Source organism: Macaca fascicularis, chromosome 14 (genome assembly GCF_037993035.2).
Source record: "Macaca fascicularis isolate 582-1 chromosome 14, T2T-MFA8v1.1".
Classification (NCBI taxonomy): domain Eukaryota; kingdom Metazoa; phylum Chordata; class Mammalia; order Primates; family Cercopithecidae; genus Macaca; species Macaca fascicularis.
Window position 1 is genome coordinate 128674033 of NC_088388.1, and position 17561 is coordinate 128691593.

Below are 17561 nucleotides of genomic sequence, written 5' to 3' on the forward strand. Positions count from 1 at the left end.
GTGGTTGCACGTGCCTGTAGTCCCAGCTACCCGGGAGGCTGAGGCAGGAGAATCTCTTGAACCCAGGAGGCAGAGGTTGCAGTGAGCTGAGATCACAACACTGCGCTCCAGCTTCGGCGACAGCGAGACTGTCTCAAAAAAAAAGAAAGAAAAGGATTGTTTACTAATTTTGTGAGTCATTTGCACTCAACAAAGAATTCTGTTCCTGGATGAAAGTTATGTACACAGGTCCTACTATGTGTACTGCTGTTGAACTGTCAAAGTGAGCATTTTTGTCTGAGCCCCCATTTAAAACAGGCTACAGAACATTTATTTGGTGTAATATTTTCTTGCTATGTCCTAAGGCAACTTTCTCAACAGAGGGTCTCTAGATGTCAAGAATGGTCAAAGGCCAAGTCATTTGAGCTGGCCCTTTACTAGGGGTGTGTGTGGGATATTGAGCCTAATTTTAAGGATCTCTGGTAAATGAGACACTCACTTACTAAATGACTTCCAGCCAAAGGCAGCCAGAAATGTTAGTCATGGAAAAAATTAGGCAGGTGTGGAAGAAAGGGCATGGTTAGATTAAGTGAGGAAGCCTTGCAAAATGATGCTAATGCCAGCTCCACTCTCTTATCTACAAAATAGATAGGTATAAAATTTTTAATTTTGCAGAAAAATCCAAGTAAATGAATTAGAATTTAAGAAAACAACAACAAAACAGCTTTCCCTTTGTCCCTAAAAGTGTTCAAACCCTGGTTACAAATCTATTTGCTCAAGAGGACTGACTTTCTAAGACTGAATATGCCCTGTGTTAGTTTTTCTATCTCTATAGAAGTTTACTCTCCCAAAAAAGAATTACATTAAATTTTGGGGTTTGATGTTACAAGCAAGTTCTCCCCCTTTAAACCTTTGGTATGTCTGTAGATTTTGTTAATTTTCTGAAGTTTAGTTCTCAGAACCAAAATTCCTGTTCAAAAGAGAAAAAGCCCAAACTATTAATTTCTGCTCTATCAGTTGAGGAGATACACATCTTTGGTCATTACTTTTAGTATCATTCTCTGAAAGGAATCTTTCTGGTACACAATTTATACGCAAGTATGCAAAGTCAACTGACAGGTTCTCACTCTGTCACCTGGGCTTGAGTGCAGTGGTGCAGTCTCAGCTCACTGCAGTCTTGACCTTCCAGGTTCAAGCAATTCTCCCGCCTTAGCCTCCTGAGTAGCTGGGACTACAGGTGCATGCCACAGGCCCAGCTTTTTCTTTTTTTTTTTTTTTGTAGAGACAACGTCTCCCTATGTTGTCCAGGCTGGTCTTGAACTCCTGCGCTCAAGTGATTCTCCTCCCTCAGCCTTCCAAAGTGCTGGGATTACAGATGTGGGCCACCATGGCTGGCAAGGATGTATCTGTTTTGAATTCTTCATTCTATACTTATATACATCATCTGTAGTCAAGGCTACTGAAGAACTCAACATTTTCTAACCTTGAATGATTTGGCAAATTGTTAAAAATGCTCAACACACTGGAATGAAAGAGTATGCTTCTTAAAATTTACCCTCTTCCTCTCTGAACTTAATTCTAAAATGATCCAGGTAGCTTGAGGTCAATAAAATAATTTTCTTTGCCTGTTACTGTCATTCTAAAGACCAGTATTGTCAAAATCCACATCAATGAATCTAAAGTTAGAAAACTTTTCCTTCCTCAGGATCTCATGGACTCATTACCTATGCAATGAGCTGTTTCCCCTGTTAGGTACCTGCTTTTCACTCCCTGGTTGTAAGATATCATCGAAATGGCACCAATTGGTCTCTAGTCAATAAAATACGACTTCAGAAAGAATCAGAGCAACTCTGAAAGATGCAACCCACCCATTAGTACCCAGCTTTATACAAGAACCTGATTCAATAGCTCTAGGATTGGATGACTTCGTCTAACTAGCTGCCTTTATACTCTCCTTCCAAGTTGGGGTATGGTGTTTTTGAGTTCTTTGCACTTAAGCTCTACTTCACCAAAAATTGACATGTGCTGTCTAATGTAACCCTCTCTACTCTGTGTACTCTAAGTAGATAATTATTTAAGTAATGAATTACTCTGATGCCTTTTCTCACTCACATGACCTCAGCCAACACCACCGCCCAGCAAACAATAAATAACAACAGCAGGAAGTTTTATTCCATAAAGCATAAGATATTTTAATGAGAAAACGAAAACAAAACCAAACCTTAGTCTCATGTTTCTATCTAAAGACACTCAAAACTAGTTTTTCCCTGCCCATCCCTTTCCTAACTGCAACTTTATGTGTGACCATGTAATAAAGGCCAGTTTAAAGAATTTTTTTTTTTTTTTAAAAAAGTTTAAACCTTTTTTAAAAAGATTAAACAATCAGGCTAGCAAAAAGGTACTCAATACATATTTTCCTTATATCAAACAAGCTAATTTCAGTACAATATAACTATACAGAATATATACAATACACTTATGTTCACAAAGCAAACACTATAGGCTCAGAACAGATTTGAAAAAACATGATATTCACATTGATTACAATAACTCTAAAAATGATTGTAACGTTGAAACGGCACTTAGTTTACAAAAAAGGTCACAAAAATATATATATATATATATATATATGTAGTCACCAAGAACTATGGTTCCTGTAAAATACTAATAGCCAGATACTAGTATATAAAATGTGAAGTTCTGACATTGTATACATTTTTTTGGAAATAAAACAAAATCCAAAACAATTTCTGTTATTGTCAAAAGTCAAACATGCCAAGTAATTTAGCTATGGCCAGTGTCACCAAGTAAAGCCATACTTGAATGAGATGACGACTGGATACAAAGCTGGTGAACTGGGGACTGGCACAGTTAAGAGTTGTACTAATTCTAGGAAAGGGGTAGAAGACATAAAAACACCCATCTATGTAATTTAATTCACATTTTCTCCCCTGCATCACCTTCCCTTGAGAGTTTCACAAAATGCCAGTGCCCAGAAAGAATCATAATGCTATAACTGGCAGGGTAAAAAAGTACCCCCACCTCGACTTCCTTGCTGCAGGGCTATAGGCAAATATTAAAGCATGCATCAGCTACACAAAACCATCAGTCACCCAGCTGGAAGACCATGTGTACAGTTTCTGCCTAGGCTGGCTGCACTAGGAAGTACTCCAGTTTTTAAATGGAGCCAGATTTATGTTAGCCCTGTAAAATATTGAGCTACTGTAGCAGCAAATATGAAATTACAGAACAAAAACAAAATTTTATTTAAAAATTTGTTACATCAAAATTTTTTTCCTTCAAACCTGTGTCCTTTAACCAAACAACAGCTTCTTCTATCACTTAATTCTGGTCTATTACCTCAATCTGACTTTCTCATTATGCTTCTCTGGAAAAAAGACACTTCTATATCCTGGAGATTAAATTTACTCTTAAAAATGGAAATACAGGAATTTTAAAGTAAAAAAAAAGTCTGTTGTAAAAGTTCTTTCACAAATATATATATTTAAATATTAAAATAGGCTACCTAGGATTTTTATAAAATGGCTTTTGAAAAGATAGTAGAGGCACAAAGAAGCCATATACTATCCTCCAAGTTGGACATAAGGTGCCACAAGGGTGCCCTACAAAGAGGCAGGCAATCTCTATCTGATGCAACAGGAGGCACCAGTAACAACAGAAACATTAAATATATTATTGGGAACTTGGACCAAAACCAAATTTTACTCTATTAGGGACTGTTGCTTTTTTAAAAAATACCTTGAGATATAAGCATTAGAAGTCATCACTTTGTACAAGGAAGAAAATGAATAAAGTTTACGATCTTACTCCTTCCAAACACCTGATGTCATTCATTTCAGGTACCTGAAAGATGAAAAGCAGTGCAACTTTCAAAACTTTAATGGACTACTCTCAGTATGAGAGACTTCACATAGCATCTGTCAACTTGAAAATTAAATTGGTAACTGAAATAAAAAATCTCCTAGAGAAAACACACATAACCTAATCCTAGAAAAGGCTCTCTTTAGAAAGCAGGTGTTTCTAAGAACTGCAGGAAAGGCTTCCCATCTTGAACAGAGCTTCCACTAATACCAAGGGAAACAACGTGTCAAGGAGAGACGACAGGGCTCCCTTAAAGCAGGAAGATTTCTCCTTCCTCAGCAGGTGATGTACTTTGGTAACCTCAACATTCATTTATGGGATGATTTTTAATCTGTTTTATTGAATAATGAAATCTAAATACGGCTAGATTGGCATTTGGGAAAACAAGGGCAATTTAATAAAAGTCTTGACACTGGAGCTCCTCAACCCACTAGGCACCCATTTTATCAGTACGTCATCACAACTGTGCCTGGGACTTTACGCTTAATCAGCAAAATCAGTCAACTTAAAAGAGAAAGGAAATAATAAAAGAATTTGACTTTATAAACCAGATACTTTGAACAAAAATTAAAAATTTTAAAGTTAAAAAAATTTTTGTTTTTAATCCATAGTCTTTAAGTTCTTTGTAAACTATTATGCGCATAGAAACCTTGGTATTAGTTGGAACCGGCCTGGGTCTTATACAGTGGAGGTTTACTTAAGTAAAAGTAGCATGAACACTTTAAAGGCAATCTCAATTTTTCAGATACTGCCAAACCGGGATACCAATAACATCTGAAATCTTTGCAGAGACTATTTATAAAAACATGGAACTGTTTTTATTTTCCTGTCATAAAAATATAATTATGACAGAGTGGAAATGTCTAGTATTAGTTTAGTAAAAAGTTTAAAAAAAAAGTATGACTACTGATGGTAGTGGTACTAACAGTCTTCATCCCACAATTGACATAGGCTTAACCCCCCATAAATATTACAACATCTCAACTTATCGATCATCTAAAATGAGACACCCAGAGAGCAACTGTTCCTTAGTTGGGCCTGGGACTGAATCAATTCCACTTCATTGTTTAATCTGAACCATTATTGCTTTTGGCTAATTCATCTTGCTGAGGACTTTCCAAATAAAAACACTCTGTCACCATACTCTGTCAAGCAAAAACGACACTGAAAGGTAAAAATGGGTATAGGCAAAATAAGGAACGACTTAATTTAAATGTTCATGATTTGAGTTTAAAGCCTGTGGGAGTGTGCTTAATATTCCTCACAGACATGTTTGCCACCATAGAGCTTCCTTGTTACCCCAATTTTGTTTCGCTGCTTCAGAAAAGAAAATTTAGCTTTTATACATTCATCTCTCAATAACTTTCAAAATCTAAATATATTACAAATAAAGCATCTTACATCAATAACTTACAGTGAAAACTACATTTATTTATTACCTTTTGGCAACTTTGGGTCTGTTTCTTCTAACTGTAAACTTCACACTAGTTTTCTGTTTTTCCCAGTTAGTATTAATATTCAGAAAATTTTTAATTCTCATTCACTTGGATGTATATTTCAGAATTACAACTTCATACTTTGCAGATGAGTGAAACAAAGTACCATATGAAAGTTTCTAATTCTTTTGTTCATCAATTCCACAAATCTCAAACTTCTTTCAGCTAAAATATTAAAATTTTAGGATTCATTCAAGTAATAAGAGTAATTCTCTGTGTGTTACAGAATTGCCACTACATTATACAGTAATGTATTTTTCAAGGACTATTAAAGCTAAAAGGGACTAAAACATAATCTGAGAATCTTCAAGATAAAAATGGATAAAATAGATAACTGGCCTCTATTTAGATTAAGAGAATAAAACAAGAAATAAAGAAATATTTAATATAGCTTCCAAAGGCTCCCAAGGGAACCATTTATAAACTGGGAGAGTCTCCTGAACTAGCCTTAGTTAGAAGGTAACTGAGTTACCAATAATTATGGACTTTAGATGTGTTAACTAGTCTATTTCATTTGGTAAAGTATTTTAACAAGATGAAAGGTTTTTCTTTTTGCTAGTTATTAATAACAAAGGGCATGTCTCATAACAAGGGGCCTAATTACTGTAAGCCAGAATGGTTGCTGAAATGTCAAAATGTAAGATTGAATGAAGCTATTTAAATATTTTAGTATATTTTGTCTTACTGAAATTGAGAACTTAAAAAAACCGGCAATGTAACTAAATGCATAATTACTTGAAATAAAAAAATTACTTGAAATTCAAATTGAGAAAAATCCACTTAAATATATTTGTGGGTGATAATCTCCATCTGCATCCATTTATATAAAACTTAAAATACCAAAAAATAAAGACCAATATTAATCCCTTTGTTTCTGAATTAGATGAAATCACTGACATGCTAGATGCTTCCACTATGAGAATATACCCTTTAAACATGAGAAGAACAACTGCAGGAGATTTAACATCCATTATCATGGGTGAACATCTTTTTGTTTACTTCTAAAGTACATCACACCTATTTGGTAGTTAAAAAACTGAAAATAAAAGCTTTTCTTGTATAAAATGTTTGGTTTTAAAAAGGCAATTTATTCTGCATTCTGAAATTTAAGCCCTTTAGATACCACAAAGTTACCCTCCTGGCTTTAAGAAAGATAGCTACGTTTAAGTACTCTAAACTGGAATATTTATGTTTAGTTATACTGGTAACTTCTAATGAATGGGATAATATAACTGGCTATCTCTTTGCAATATTTTCAATATGTCCTGGTAAAAATTATGCATCTAGGCATCCCTAAGATGAATTTGAAATAAATCTAAATACTACTATATATACAATTATCCCTTGCAAATCTGTTTCCTAAAACAGATCCATAAACAGATCCAATATCCTTGAAGCACATGTATCAAGAAAAATGTACCCTCACTGAAATAGAAAAAGGCCTTTGTTTGTATCATTTTATGGTAAATTCTGGTTAGTTACTGGTATTGATAAGATCTGGGCAGCAGATAACTAACCAGATATGAATTTTCACAGTATATTCAGATTTCCCATAAAACTTGGCAATTTGTAATTACCAGTGAAAATCTAAAGTTTCTACTTGGGAAGGAATACCCAGTGATGGGTAATCCTTCATTCTGAGAACACAGAATATCTTAGAGCTACCAAAACTGTGCTTGGATCTCTGAATGTGAAGTTTTCAGGGTCAGGGATGTACTAAAAAACACTTTTAACCAATAAATCTGCAAACCATTCTTATACATTTCTTTATTCTTATTTCTTTCCTCTTGCTCTTTCAAAAACCAAAAAAAAAAAACCTCTTGGAACTAACGGTAACAATGATTCCTGGTGATAATTTTACCTATTCTTGTCAATACAGATTTTAGAATTAATTTTGAGATTTATCTATTGGTAGGCCTAACAGTTTTTAAAGACCACAACGTGACATTAAAATTCCTGACCTCTCCAGTGGAGACACAGCATTACTATATGAAGTATTCTAGTCTGCTGCAGAAAGTAATTCAACCCTATCAGTGAAGAAGCATAAACAGTGGCAGCCTATCATAACCTGTGTATGCTGGTTCTCCTGAAGAGAACACACCTCTGTTTGGGAGCACATGGGTAAAAACAAGTTCATGAGTGAGGTAAAGAACTGAAAACAAGTTAAGGACTGCAGAATATAGGCAGAGACAGAGAATCCTAACCTAAAACAGTTCTAAGGAATTTAATTTACTTTTCCTTTCTTCACATGTTTTTGGGGAAAAAATTACAGAATTAGCCAATCTAAAAAATTGAAACAAATCACTATAATTAAAAATATATACATTTAGTATGGTCTAGCACCTGAACAAAATTCAGATCTTGTGTTTTGACTAAAGAACTGTATTTTCTGTCTCTTTTCTAATCAAATCAGGTGCTCTCATAATTATTAAACTTTGGGTATCTACACAGAAACTCATTCCAAAGTTCACTGTTCATGGACTTACAGATATTTAGGATCAGTATTAGAGACGCTTTAATGGCACCAGATGAAAAGTATACCCGTCTAGAGGATCATATAAATTTCAACTCCAGACCAGAAAAGCTTCACACTTTCAGCAGCAGAAATGGTAATATTCATTAGTTTAAGGTTTTCAGTTTCTCATTAGTCTTAACAATTTTCTTTTTTCTCCCAGATTTATGAGTCATAGATGAAAATCTTACAGTCTATATTCATCTTTTACATTGTTGTCTACATTGTGTAAAAACGATAGTAACTGTTTTTTAATAACTTTGCAATGTCTAAAAATATGTAGGGACAACGTATCGCTGTCGTATGGGATTCAGTAAACCATCTAGTTGGGTTAAGAATGTAGCCTTGGCTGGTGCAGTGATCCCGGCAGTTTGGGAGGCCAGAGGAGGAGAATCACTTGGCCGAGGAGTTCAAGACCAGCCTGGGCACCATAGTGAAACCTCATCTCCACAAAAAATAAAAACGAAGTCAGCCAGGTGTGGTGGAGCATGCCTATGATCCTAGATACTCAAGAAGCTGAGACAGAATGGCCTGAGCCCAGGAGTTCGAAGCTGCAGTGAGCTATGACTTAGCCACTATACTGCGGCCTGGGCAACAGATGCCATCCTCTTAAATAAAAAAAAATAAAAAAAAAAAGATGTAGCCTCAACCGAGAATTCTTCATTATGTCCAAAAGAGCACAATGAAAACATCCCCAACAATACATAAACCTATACATAAAATATAGAATATCTCCAATATTTTTACTTTATATGGCAGCACGCCAATATATGCAAGAGACCATACTGACCGGGCAAGGGGAAAACTGATTCGGGCAATGACATGGTCAGGCATTAACATTCAGAGACCAGGTAAACAGCAATTTTAATCAGAAAAGCAATATAAGAAGAATTCCTACGAAGCTGAGATTTACATACTTCATTCTCCGTTCCTGGTCATTTCATCCACAGCTTGACTGTTGTCAATCATGGTTCTTTGCCTTTGGAGTGGTACTATAAAGGTACAGAGAATGCCCATCTCAGTACCAAACTTTCACCATGAAAAATCACAACAGAAATGACAAAGCTTAAAATAAAAAAAGTGTGCCGGATTTCAGAAGTATTTACCCTAATAATTTTTAAGAAAGCTTACCATAAATACTTCCAAAAACAACGGGCTTTACAAAATATTATACAATGTCCTGTGTACAGCCGTTAAGTATCTACTCAGGCCATTTGACAAGCTGTTTAGTAATTAGTTTCTCATGTACCCTCTCAACTCAGGAAGGTCAATAATCATCAGATTTCCTCTCTAGCTAATGGTCTGTTGTTAGCCTACTTTTAACAATGGAAGAAGAAACTGGTATAAGTTTTAAGTCAACCAGATCTCCTTAAGTCTCATAGTTTCTGTTTCAACATCATGTTATTGTGTACTTACAGAAGCAATCTCTCAGTTATGAAAAATAAAATCAGTTTCAGGGCTCAGCAAGTGAAAAGGGAAATGCTTTCCCAATCTCTCCCTCCCTCCCACCCGGCTTTTTTTGTTTAAAAAATTAAATTAAATTTAAATGTACAAGACCAAGCACAGGCACTTTCCAAAAAACAAAACTGAAGCCAAATCACAAAATTACTCAATAGTTATAGAAGACAGCTCTGATTTTGGGGGGTCATCTCTGGTTGCCTCAGCACAAGCACTGGTCTTTGGCTGCTCTGGCACTTCTTCCTCTTTTTCTGCCAGCCCACCAAGAGACCCCAAGGGAAAAGTGCTTTCACAATTCTGGGTTGAGGAGACCTGTGAAATTACAGGCATTTGAACAGAGGAGTTGCTTTCAAAACCGTGTTCTCCAAGATCATATTGAACAAGGGTCTCTTCTTGTTCCTGGTTTAAGTAGTCCGGTACTAGGAAATCACTAGATAAGAGGCAAAGGACGAAATATGGAATTAATTTTCAAGCCAGTAATAGATAAGCAACAATAAAAAGCTCTGATTTATACAACAAAATTGGGACTTTTCATTTCACTAATTGTTCGGTGAAGATTAAAACTCAGGAACTTTCCACTTACAAACTTTGCTAAACATGAACCAAAACATCCATTAAAACCAAAATGTATCAATCTTCCCTACCACCAATACATCAGGTTATCACTTTCATTATAACTTTGGACACCTTAACAGCCTTTCTTGTTCTATGCAGAGGAGTTTCTATATACAAAACAAATGTAGCATGCTCACTTAAACAAAGATCATCTGAGTAATGCTTAACTTTTCTTGATTATACATTGAGTAAGAGATATATAAACCTAGCTTTGTGTTACTAAACTTGACATGGCTTAGTTAAGAAACTAAGTCCTTATGCATAAATGATCTGATACAAAATCTACTATAAAGTTGGGAAATGTACAAAGTAATTTATGTGTATCCTGCTATTACATTTGGTATATGAAAATACTAATAAATTATCTTTGAATCAGAATGTGGAAATGAATGCCTTGAGATTGGTTGTTAATCTTCAAAAAGTAATTATTGGTCCCCACAGGAAACACGGACTGTAAAATATACTAAAACAGTGGCTAATTTCCTTAAGTGTTGAGATCAGAAAACATTTTAAATTTCTTTATACTTTTCTGTATTTCCTAAATTTTCAACTTATAAGCATTTTTTGGTAATTGAAACTAAGTATGTGAAATAAGTCTTATCTTAGAGGCTTTATTTAGATCTTTATTACTGAACTAAAAATTTCATTATACCAGAATTGTCAATAATATATGTAATTAGACTTGATAAAGTTATAATTTTACTGTTCAGTATTAATAAAAAATTAAAATCTGCTCATCTGCAAAGCAATTTAGAATGCCCTATGTTGTGTTTTCTAAAAAGTCTTCAGGTGTTAGAGAAGAAGAGTGGAGAATGCAGGGCTCTGCACAGGGAAGATAAAGATAACATGAGTAGTTAACAGGAACACTATTTTAGTCCTGAACAAACTGTGTTTAATATGATATGTATAATCTAAGGTTTAGTGATATGGCAACCACACATTCGGAATTAGAGATGACTGCATTAAACAAAATGAATGTCTGGTTGAGGGGAAAAATAAAATCTATGCAGGAATAATTTGGAATTTGTTTAAAAATAAGGTTTTAAGTCAGGCATGGTGGCCCACACTTGTAGTCCCAGCAGGAAAATTGCTTGACCCCAGGGGTTTGAGACTGTAGTGCGCTATGATTGTGTCTATGAATAGCCACTGCACTTCAGCCTGGGCAACACTGCAAGACCCCATCTATTCAATTAAAAAATAAAAAGGTTTTAAAAATAAAGGTGACTTAAAATGTAAAGATTTGGGCTGGGCATGGTGGCTCACGCCTGTAATCCCACAGCACTTTGGGAGGCCAAGGCAGGCAGATCACTTCAGGTCAGGGGTTCAAGATCAGACTGGCCAACATGATGAAACCCCATCTCTACTAAAACTACAAATATTAGCTGAGTGTAATGGTGGGCACCTGTAATCCCACCTACTCAGGAGGCTGAGGTTGCAGTAAGTCAAAATTGTGCCACTGCATTCCAGCCTGGGTGACAGAGTAAGACTCTGTCTCCAAAAAAAAAAAAAAAAAAAAAAAAAAATTTGTAAAAATTTCATTTAATTAGAAACTAAGGATTCCTGCAGAAGTACAATTCTTATAAACAATTTAAAACAACAGTTTTATATCTAGAGGAGGCCTTAGAAACCATCATTTAAAGCTTACATTTTATCTTTCTCTAAGTTACAAGCTTTTTCATCTGTAAAGTGACACGTTTAATCAACAGCAGTTAGTGGCAGAGCTAGAACTAGAACCTATTTCCTTGGATGCCCTACAAATCAGAAAGGTAATTCTATTATATATTAATATTAAAATAATAGAGCTCTAAACTGAATGAAAATAGGAATGACTTCATGATCTAAACCATCACACCCATTATAGCTGCTACTGAAAATTTTTCTTACTGGCCAATGGATATTCCTTTATATAAAATTTTTTTAAATAGAGAGAAGTGGTCAAGAATTTTATTAACATCCAGAGTCTGAAGTAATCCACTACCACTAAGTATCATCTGACATGGTAAAATTTCCAATAAGGCCAGGCGCAGTGGCTCACGCCTGTAATCCCAGCACTCTGGGAGGTCAAGGCAGGCGAATCACAAGGTCAGGAGATCGAGACTATCCCGGCTAACACGGTGAAACCCCGTCTCCACTAAAAATACAAAAAATTAGCCAGGCATGGTGGCGGGCGCCTGTAGTCCCAGCTACTTGGGAGGCTGAGGCAGCAGAATGGCATGAACCTGGGAGGCGGAGCTTGCAGTGAGCTGAGATCGCGCCACTGCACTCCAGCCTGGGAGACAGGGCGAAACCCCACCTCAAAAAAAAAAAAAAATTTCCGATAAGATCTATTTAAGGTCCATACGGAATTACTTAAACCTTCTATTATTTAAAAAATATCTCAAGAGGACAAGTAGTCCACTTGTGCAGGAAGATATTTTTAATACCAACTATAAAATGTTTATAATTTTATATGCTTAGAAGACTCAGCAAAATTTTATCAGATCAGGGACTGACTAGCTGGCAACCTAATGTAAAAACACAGAAGGCTGCCCTAAAAGCAGGAAAAGAGAGTTTAGAAAGCAGTTTTCCTGGTTGGGTTTTTGTTGTGCACCTCACCTGCTCTGGAAGTAGTTTGCTAGCTCTGATGCTTCATGGTTCAGACTCCTCAGGTGCACGATTAAATTTCCAGAGTTGGTGAACATGGCGCCACATGTTTTGCACTCGTAAATCCGAGGCTTGCGGATAATGTGCCGGGAAACCCTCATGTGGTGTTTATATTCCCCGAAGGAAGTGAAAGTGGCACTACATATCTGGCACCGGAAACAGCGTTTACCTTCATGCTTTAGGCGATGCATCTTTAGCGAGTAAGCCCTGGTGAACTTTTTCCCACAGCGGTCACACTGAAATGGTTTAATTCCTATAAATAAAGCAAAACAAAATATCTAAAAACAAAAATAAACTGAAAAGTCATAAACCCTACAAATTTCTGAACTATATTTCTGTAGCAATAGATCATCTGAAAAGACAAAAATTACCAGTAAAAACATACTCTAATTCAGTATCTCAGAACATGTGCAGAATATGTGAAAAGTCATGGCCGGGCGCCGTGGCTCAAGCCTGTAATCCCGGCACTTTGAGAGGCCGAGACGGGCGGATCATGAGGTCAGGAGATCCAGACCATCCTGGCTAACACGGTGAAATCTCGTCTCTACTAAAAAAAAATACAAAAAACTAGCTGGGCGAGGTGGCGGGTGCCTGTAGTCCCAGCTACTCGGGAGGCTGAGGCAGGAGAATGGCGTGAACCCGGGAGGCGGAGCTTGCAGTGAGCTGAGATCCAGCCACTGCACTCCAGCCTGGGCGACAGAGCCAGACTCCGTCTAAAAAAAAAAAAAAAAAAAAAAAAAAAAAAAAAAAAAAAAAAAAAAAAAAGAATATGTGAAAAGTCACAAGTGCTTAAAAAGGAAAAGAAAAAGGCAGTAGGGGAGGCAAACTAGGTAATGTCTACTGAAGTTGATTTTTGAATACTTTTCTAAATCATCTATTTTACTAACTTCAAAACACAATTTAACTACAGTATGTAGATAGAACCCAAATCCCCATGTAACACCATGTATTATTTCATTTCATTAGAAAGGCTTATATTGAAAAGATGTGAAAATCATCAGTACCTACTCTCTGTTCCCTATCTCACAGAGAAATGAGAAGAAGAAAGAACAATTTTAACATCTCTGAATGCAATGAGCATGACAGAACCATCATTTGATAAAATGGGGTTTTTGGGTAATACTGATAGAAATAAATGAGTTATAAAGTGTACTAATAGTCTCCTCAAATGCATTATCACAGTGTTTTGGGGAAAAAATTTTAAAACCTTTCAAAACACAATCTGCTGACTGAACAAAGTCACAGAGAGCTGGTGCTAGGACAGGGACTGTAAGACCTATCTACAGAAGGGGAAAGTGAGCTAGTAACTCTCGCAGCTGAAACAGCAGCAGAGATCTCTTACTCATCAGAGGTCAGTGTTTTACCCACAAGAATCCTGTTGCCTTCATGTGATTACTGAACTAAAGTTTCAAATCCCTTCTATACATTTATCCAAAATATCTCTTATGTTTTAAAAAAGTACAAACTACAAAGCTGACTCATCAGGGCACACAGAGATTTAGGACTGTAAAACTGAAAGTAAATTGCAAGAAAATATTACATTTTTAAACACACTTTTATTTGGGAATAATTTCAAACTTACAGAGATGTTATAAGAAGAACAGCACAAAGAACACCCATACAGACCCTTTTAACCCTATTTGCTTTACCATCTGTGGTTGTGCTTATCTATCTCACCTCTATGTGCACACCTAATATGTCTTTTATTTACAAAGTACTAAATCCATATCACCTTATGTTCTTTTAATCAGAATACTTAACACTGATGGCAAACAGCTTTCTGACACTGCACCATTTTGGCAATAAACCTTAGCTAATCTGTTTTCATTTGACTTCTCAGAGTTTTTTTTTAAACTCAGAAACCCCTGTTTTCTATTTTAACTGGGATTCCAAAATAAAATGTTTATTTTTAGAGTGTTCACTTATGCAACAACAGGGAAGGTGACATTACCTGAGTGGATGAGCATGTGCTGCTTTAGGTTCTGAATACGGGTGAAACGCACCCCGCAGGTTGGACACTGAAAAGGTCTGTCGGGACCATTTGGACTTGGTCGTTCTGTACTGCTGGTAGAAGGAGCAATGTAGAGTTGGTAGGGATACTGAACATTTTCCAATCTAAAAAAAACAGACCAAAGAAGGCAACCAGGCTCTGATTTTTAAACTGAATAAACACTGCTACAGGTCAATTTTAAATGAAAAAAGATAAAACACTTAAAGACTTTTTCAAACAGTTTAACTGTTAGATTTCAAGTTTCACTAACAATATGAAAAACAATGTTACTGTCCAGAATGCCTTTTGTCTTTTTTTTGAGATGGAGTCTCGCTCTGCCACCCAGGCTGGATTGGAGTACAGTGGCGTGATCTCGGCTCACTGAAACCTCCGCCTCCCAGGTTCAAGTGATTCTCCAGCCTCAGTTTCCCAAGTAGCTGGGATGACAGGCACCTGCCACCACGCCCGACTAATTTTTGTATTTTAGTAGAGATGGGGTCTCACCATATTGACCAGGCTGGTCTCGAACTCCTGACCTCAGGTGATCTGCCTGCCTTGGCCTCCCAAAGTGCTGGGATCACGGGCATGAGCCACCGCACCCAGCCCAGAATGACATACAACCACAGAACATATCATCAACTATTTTACCTTTGATGTCCTTAATCTCGCCAATTCTTTCCTTCTAACCACTTCTTAAATTTAGGCCTTCATTAATACAAGCCTGAGTTAATAACTCTCTCCATTTAGCTCCACACTCCTCTAATCCATCCCTCTCACTGTATCATAGCGATCTGATCAAATCAGTCCCCTGTCTAAAATTCTGCAATGGCTGTTATCTTCAGAATAAAATCAAACCCCTTTGCAAGGCATACACGATTCCTCATGATCTGAGCTCTCTGTACCTTTCTAGCCTCATTTGTTGTCATACTCCCCAAACACATCCTATACCAAATGCCTACTCATTTTACGAAATGTAGCTAGGAAGCCACATGCTCCTCAGGGAAGCCGTCTTTGATTTTTCAGTGGTTGCGGTAGGCATCCTCCTATGCAGGGCAACAGAGCTCTGCAGATCACTTATGGTAATCTGTTTGTCTATCTTCAATCCTTATACTTCCTCCAAAACTGACTGAGCTCCTTGAGGCAAGGGGCTGCATATCTTATCTCTATATTACTACCATGCAGAACAGTATCTAACACAGAACAAACAACCTGATTAATACTTGAAATTAAGGAGTCTAGGCACACTGCTGTTTGTTTATGCTTTCATTAATCCACAAATGATTCCGGTTGATAACCTCCCCTACCAGGTTTAGCTATTCGAGAAAAATAAACCTAATTTGAGTCCCTTGAATCTTTCAAGTTTTCAACAAATACAGTTTTTAAGATTGTCCTGGACCTTCTCTGAGGAAGAATGCAATCATTCAGTGGAGTCTACATTCAGTGGGTGAGACACAGATAATAAATAATCAAGGAAATTATCAGAGCAGAGAATTAAATTAGAAGGATCTAATAGTGATTGGGTGCTGCTTGAGACTGGTGGTCAGGAAAAGCCTCCTTGAGAACTGATACCAAGACAGTGATCTGAAGGTCAAGAATCTGGAGCCAACACTGCGAAAACTGAGAGAGCAAGCTTTTCAGGCAAAGGTCCTAAAGTGACAGAATGGCCCAAAGGCAAGAACAAATATGGAGTACTCCAGGAACTGTGAAAGGTCTATGAGGCTAGAATGTAGTGTAAGAGGGAGACTAGTCTGAAAGGAGTTAGGCAGAAGTCATATCATGTAGGGCTTTAGAAGGCATAGCAAGGCCTATAGATTTTAGGTATGAATAAAGAATGTTAAGAATCTATAGCTTAAAACAGTGATATAATCTGACTAATTAAAAAAGAAAAGATGATTTTGGCTGCTACGTGGAAAATGGATTCGAACTGGGGAAGAATGCAATCAGAGGCTAGTTGGAAGGCTATTGCAGTAGTCAAGGCAAAAGACGGTGGGCGACTTAAGAGTAGGGTGGCTACCGTACAGATTGGAAAAGTAGACAAGGATATGTTTTATAGGCAGAGTTAACAGGACTCATTTAAGGATTAACTAAGCAAGGAGGGAGATGAAGAGTGGTAAGGAAAAAAGATTAAGAATAATCCTCAGAGATTTTGCTTGAGAAATTAGGGGATAATGATGATGCTCACTGAAATGGGAGAAAGGCTGGAGAAGCAGGATTCAGACACGGAGTCAGAAATCAAGAGTTCTGTCTTGGCCTTATTAAATGTGAAATGCCCTGTGTACGTTTATGTGGAAATATCAAGCAGGGAGGGAGTTATGGGTATACAGATCAGACTTTGGCAGACGTTTTTCGCAGCAGTCCATACAGCACACATTCTGACTTTGCACACCATACAGTCTGTTTCAACCACTCAACTCCGCCATCCACCACCAACATGTCAACAAAGGAGCGTGGTTGTGTTCCAATAATACTTGATTTACAAATAAAGGTGGTGGGCTAGAATTAGCCTGCGGTTCATAGTTTGCGAACACTTGATACAGATATGATTTAAAGCAACGGGACTAGGTAGTTTTGGAAACGTTGGGAAAAAAAAAAAGCCTTGTACAGGTGCTCTAATTTATAATGTGATGATGCTACTTCATTACTCTGAAAAGTATACTGAAGTGAAGTTGTAATACACTTCTACAACTCTGAGATGAAATGTTTGAATTTGGAGTTGTAAACACAACCCCTACGAGGTAACGAAATGCTGTCAGTACTGACCGGTCGTCATCATCCGGAGGAGCGGCAGTGCTAGACGAGCTTTGAAGTGTAGGCAACCCCTCCGAAACGCCTTCATCTACTGAGCCTGCGAATAAGAGAAAGACGACAGCTGTAATCCTTCGGTGTGAACAAGCCAAGACTGTCACTGAAAGCTATATTATATCTAAGCCTCTGACATATATTATTTAGTGGTCATATCCTGAATTATTAATCCAAAGTAGTGTTC

At 36.9% G+C, this 17561-nt stretch overlaps 1 protein-coding gene across 19 annotated transcripts in view; it reads right to left on the reverse strand.

The window, feature by feature from the left end:
- The window catches only part of ZBTB44 (zinc finger and BTB domain containing 44), an 85721-nt gene that overhangs the window by 9242 nt on the left and 58918 nt on the right, over positions 1-17561 (reverse strand). For 3 of the 19 annotated variants that reach the window (XM_045369950.3, XM_045369949.3, XM_045369951.3), the window contains exons 3-5: positions 17336-17420; positions 14537-14700; positions 12755-12838 (exon numbers count right to left, since the gene is read on the reverse strand). In XM_045369950.3, coding sequence (XP_045225885.1) covers positions 12755-12838; positions 14537-14700; positions 17336-17420 — 333 coding nt within the window. Of the gene's footprint in view, positions 1-15; positions 129-2145; positions 8862-9466; positions 9758-12537; positions 12839-14536; positions 14701-17335; positions 17421-17561 lie in introns of those variants that run through there. The other 16 variants (XM_045369948.3, XM_074015648.1, XM_045369947.3 and 13 more) reach the window with 13 other exon arrangements.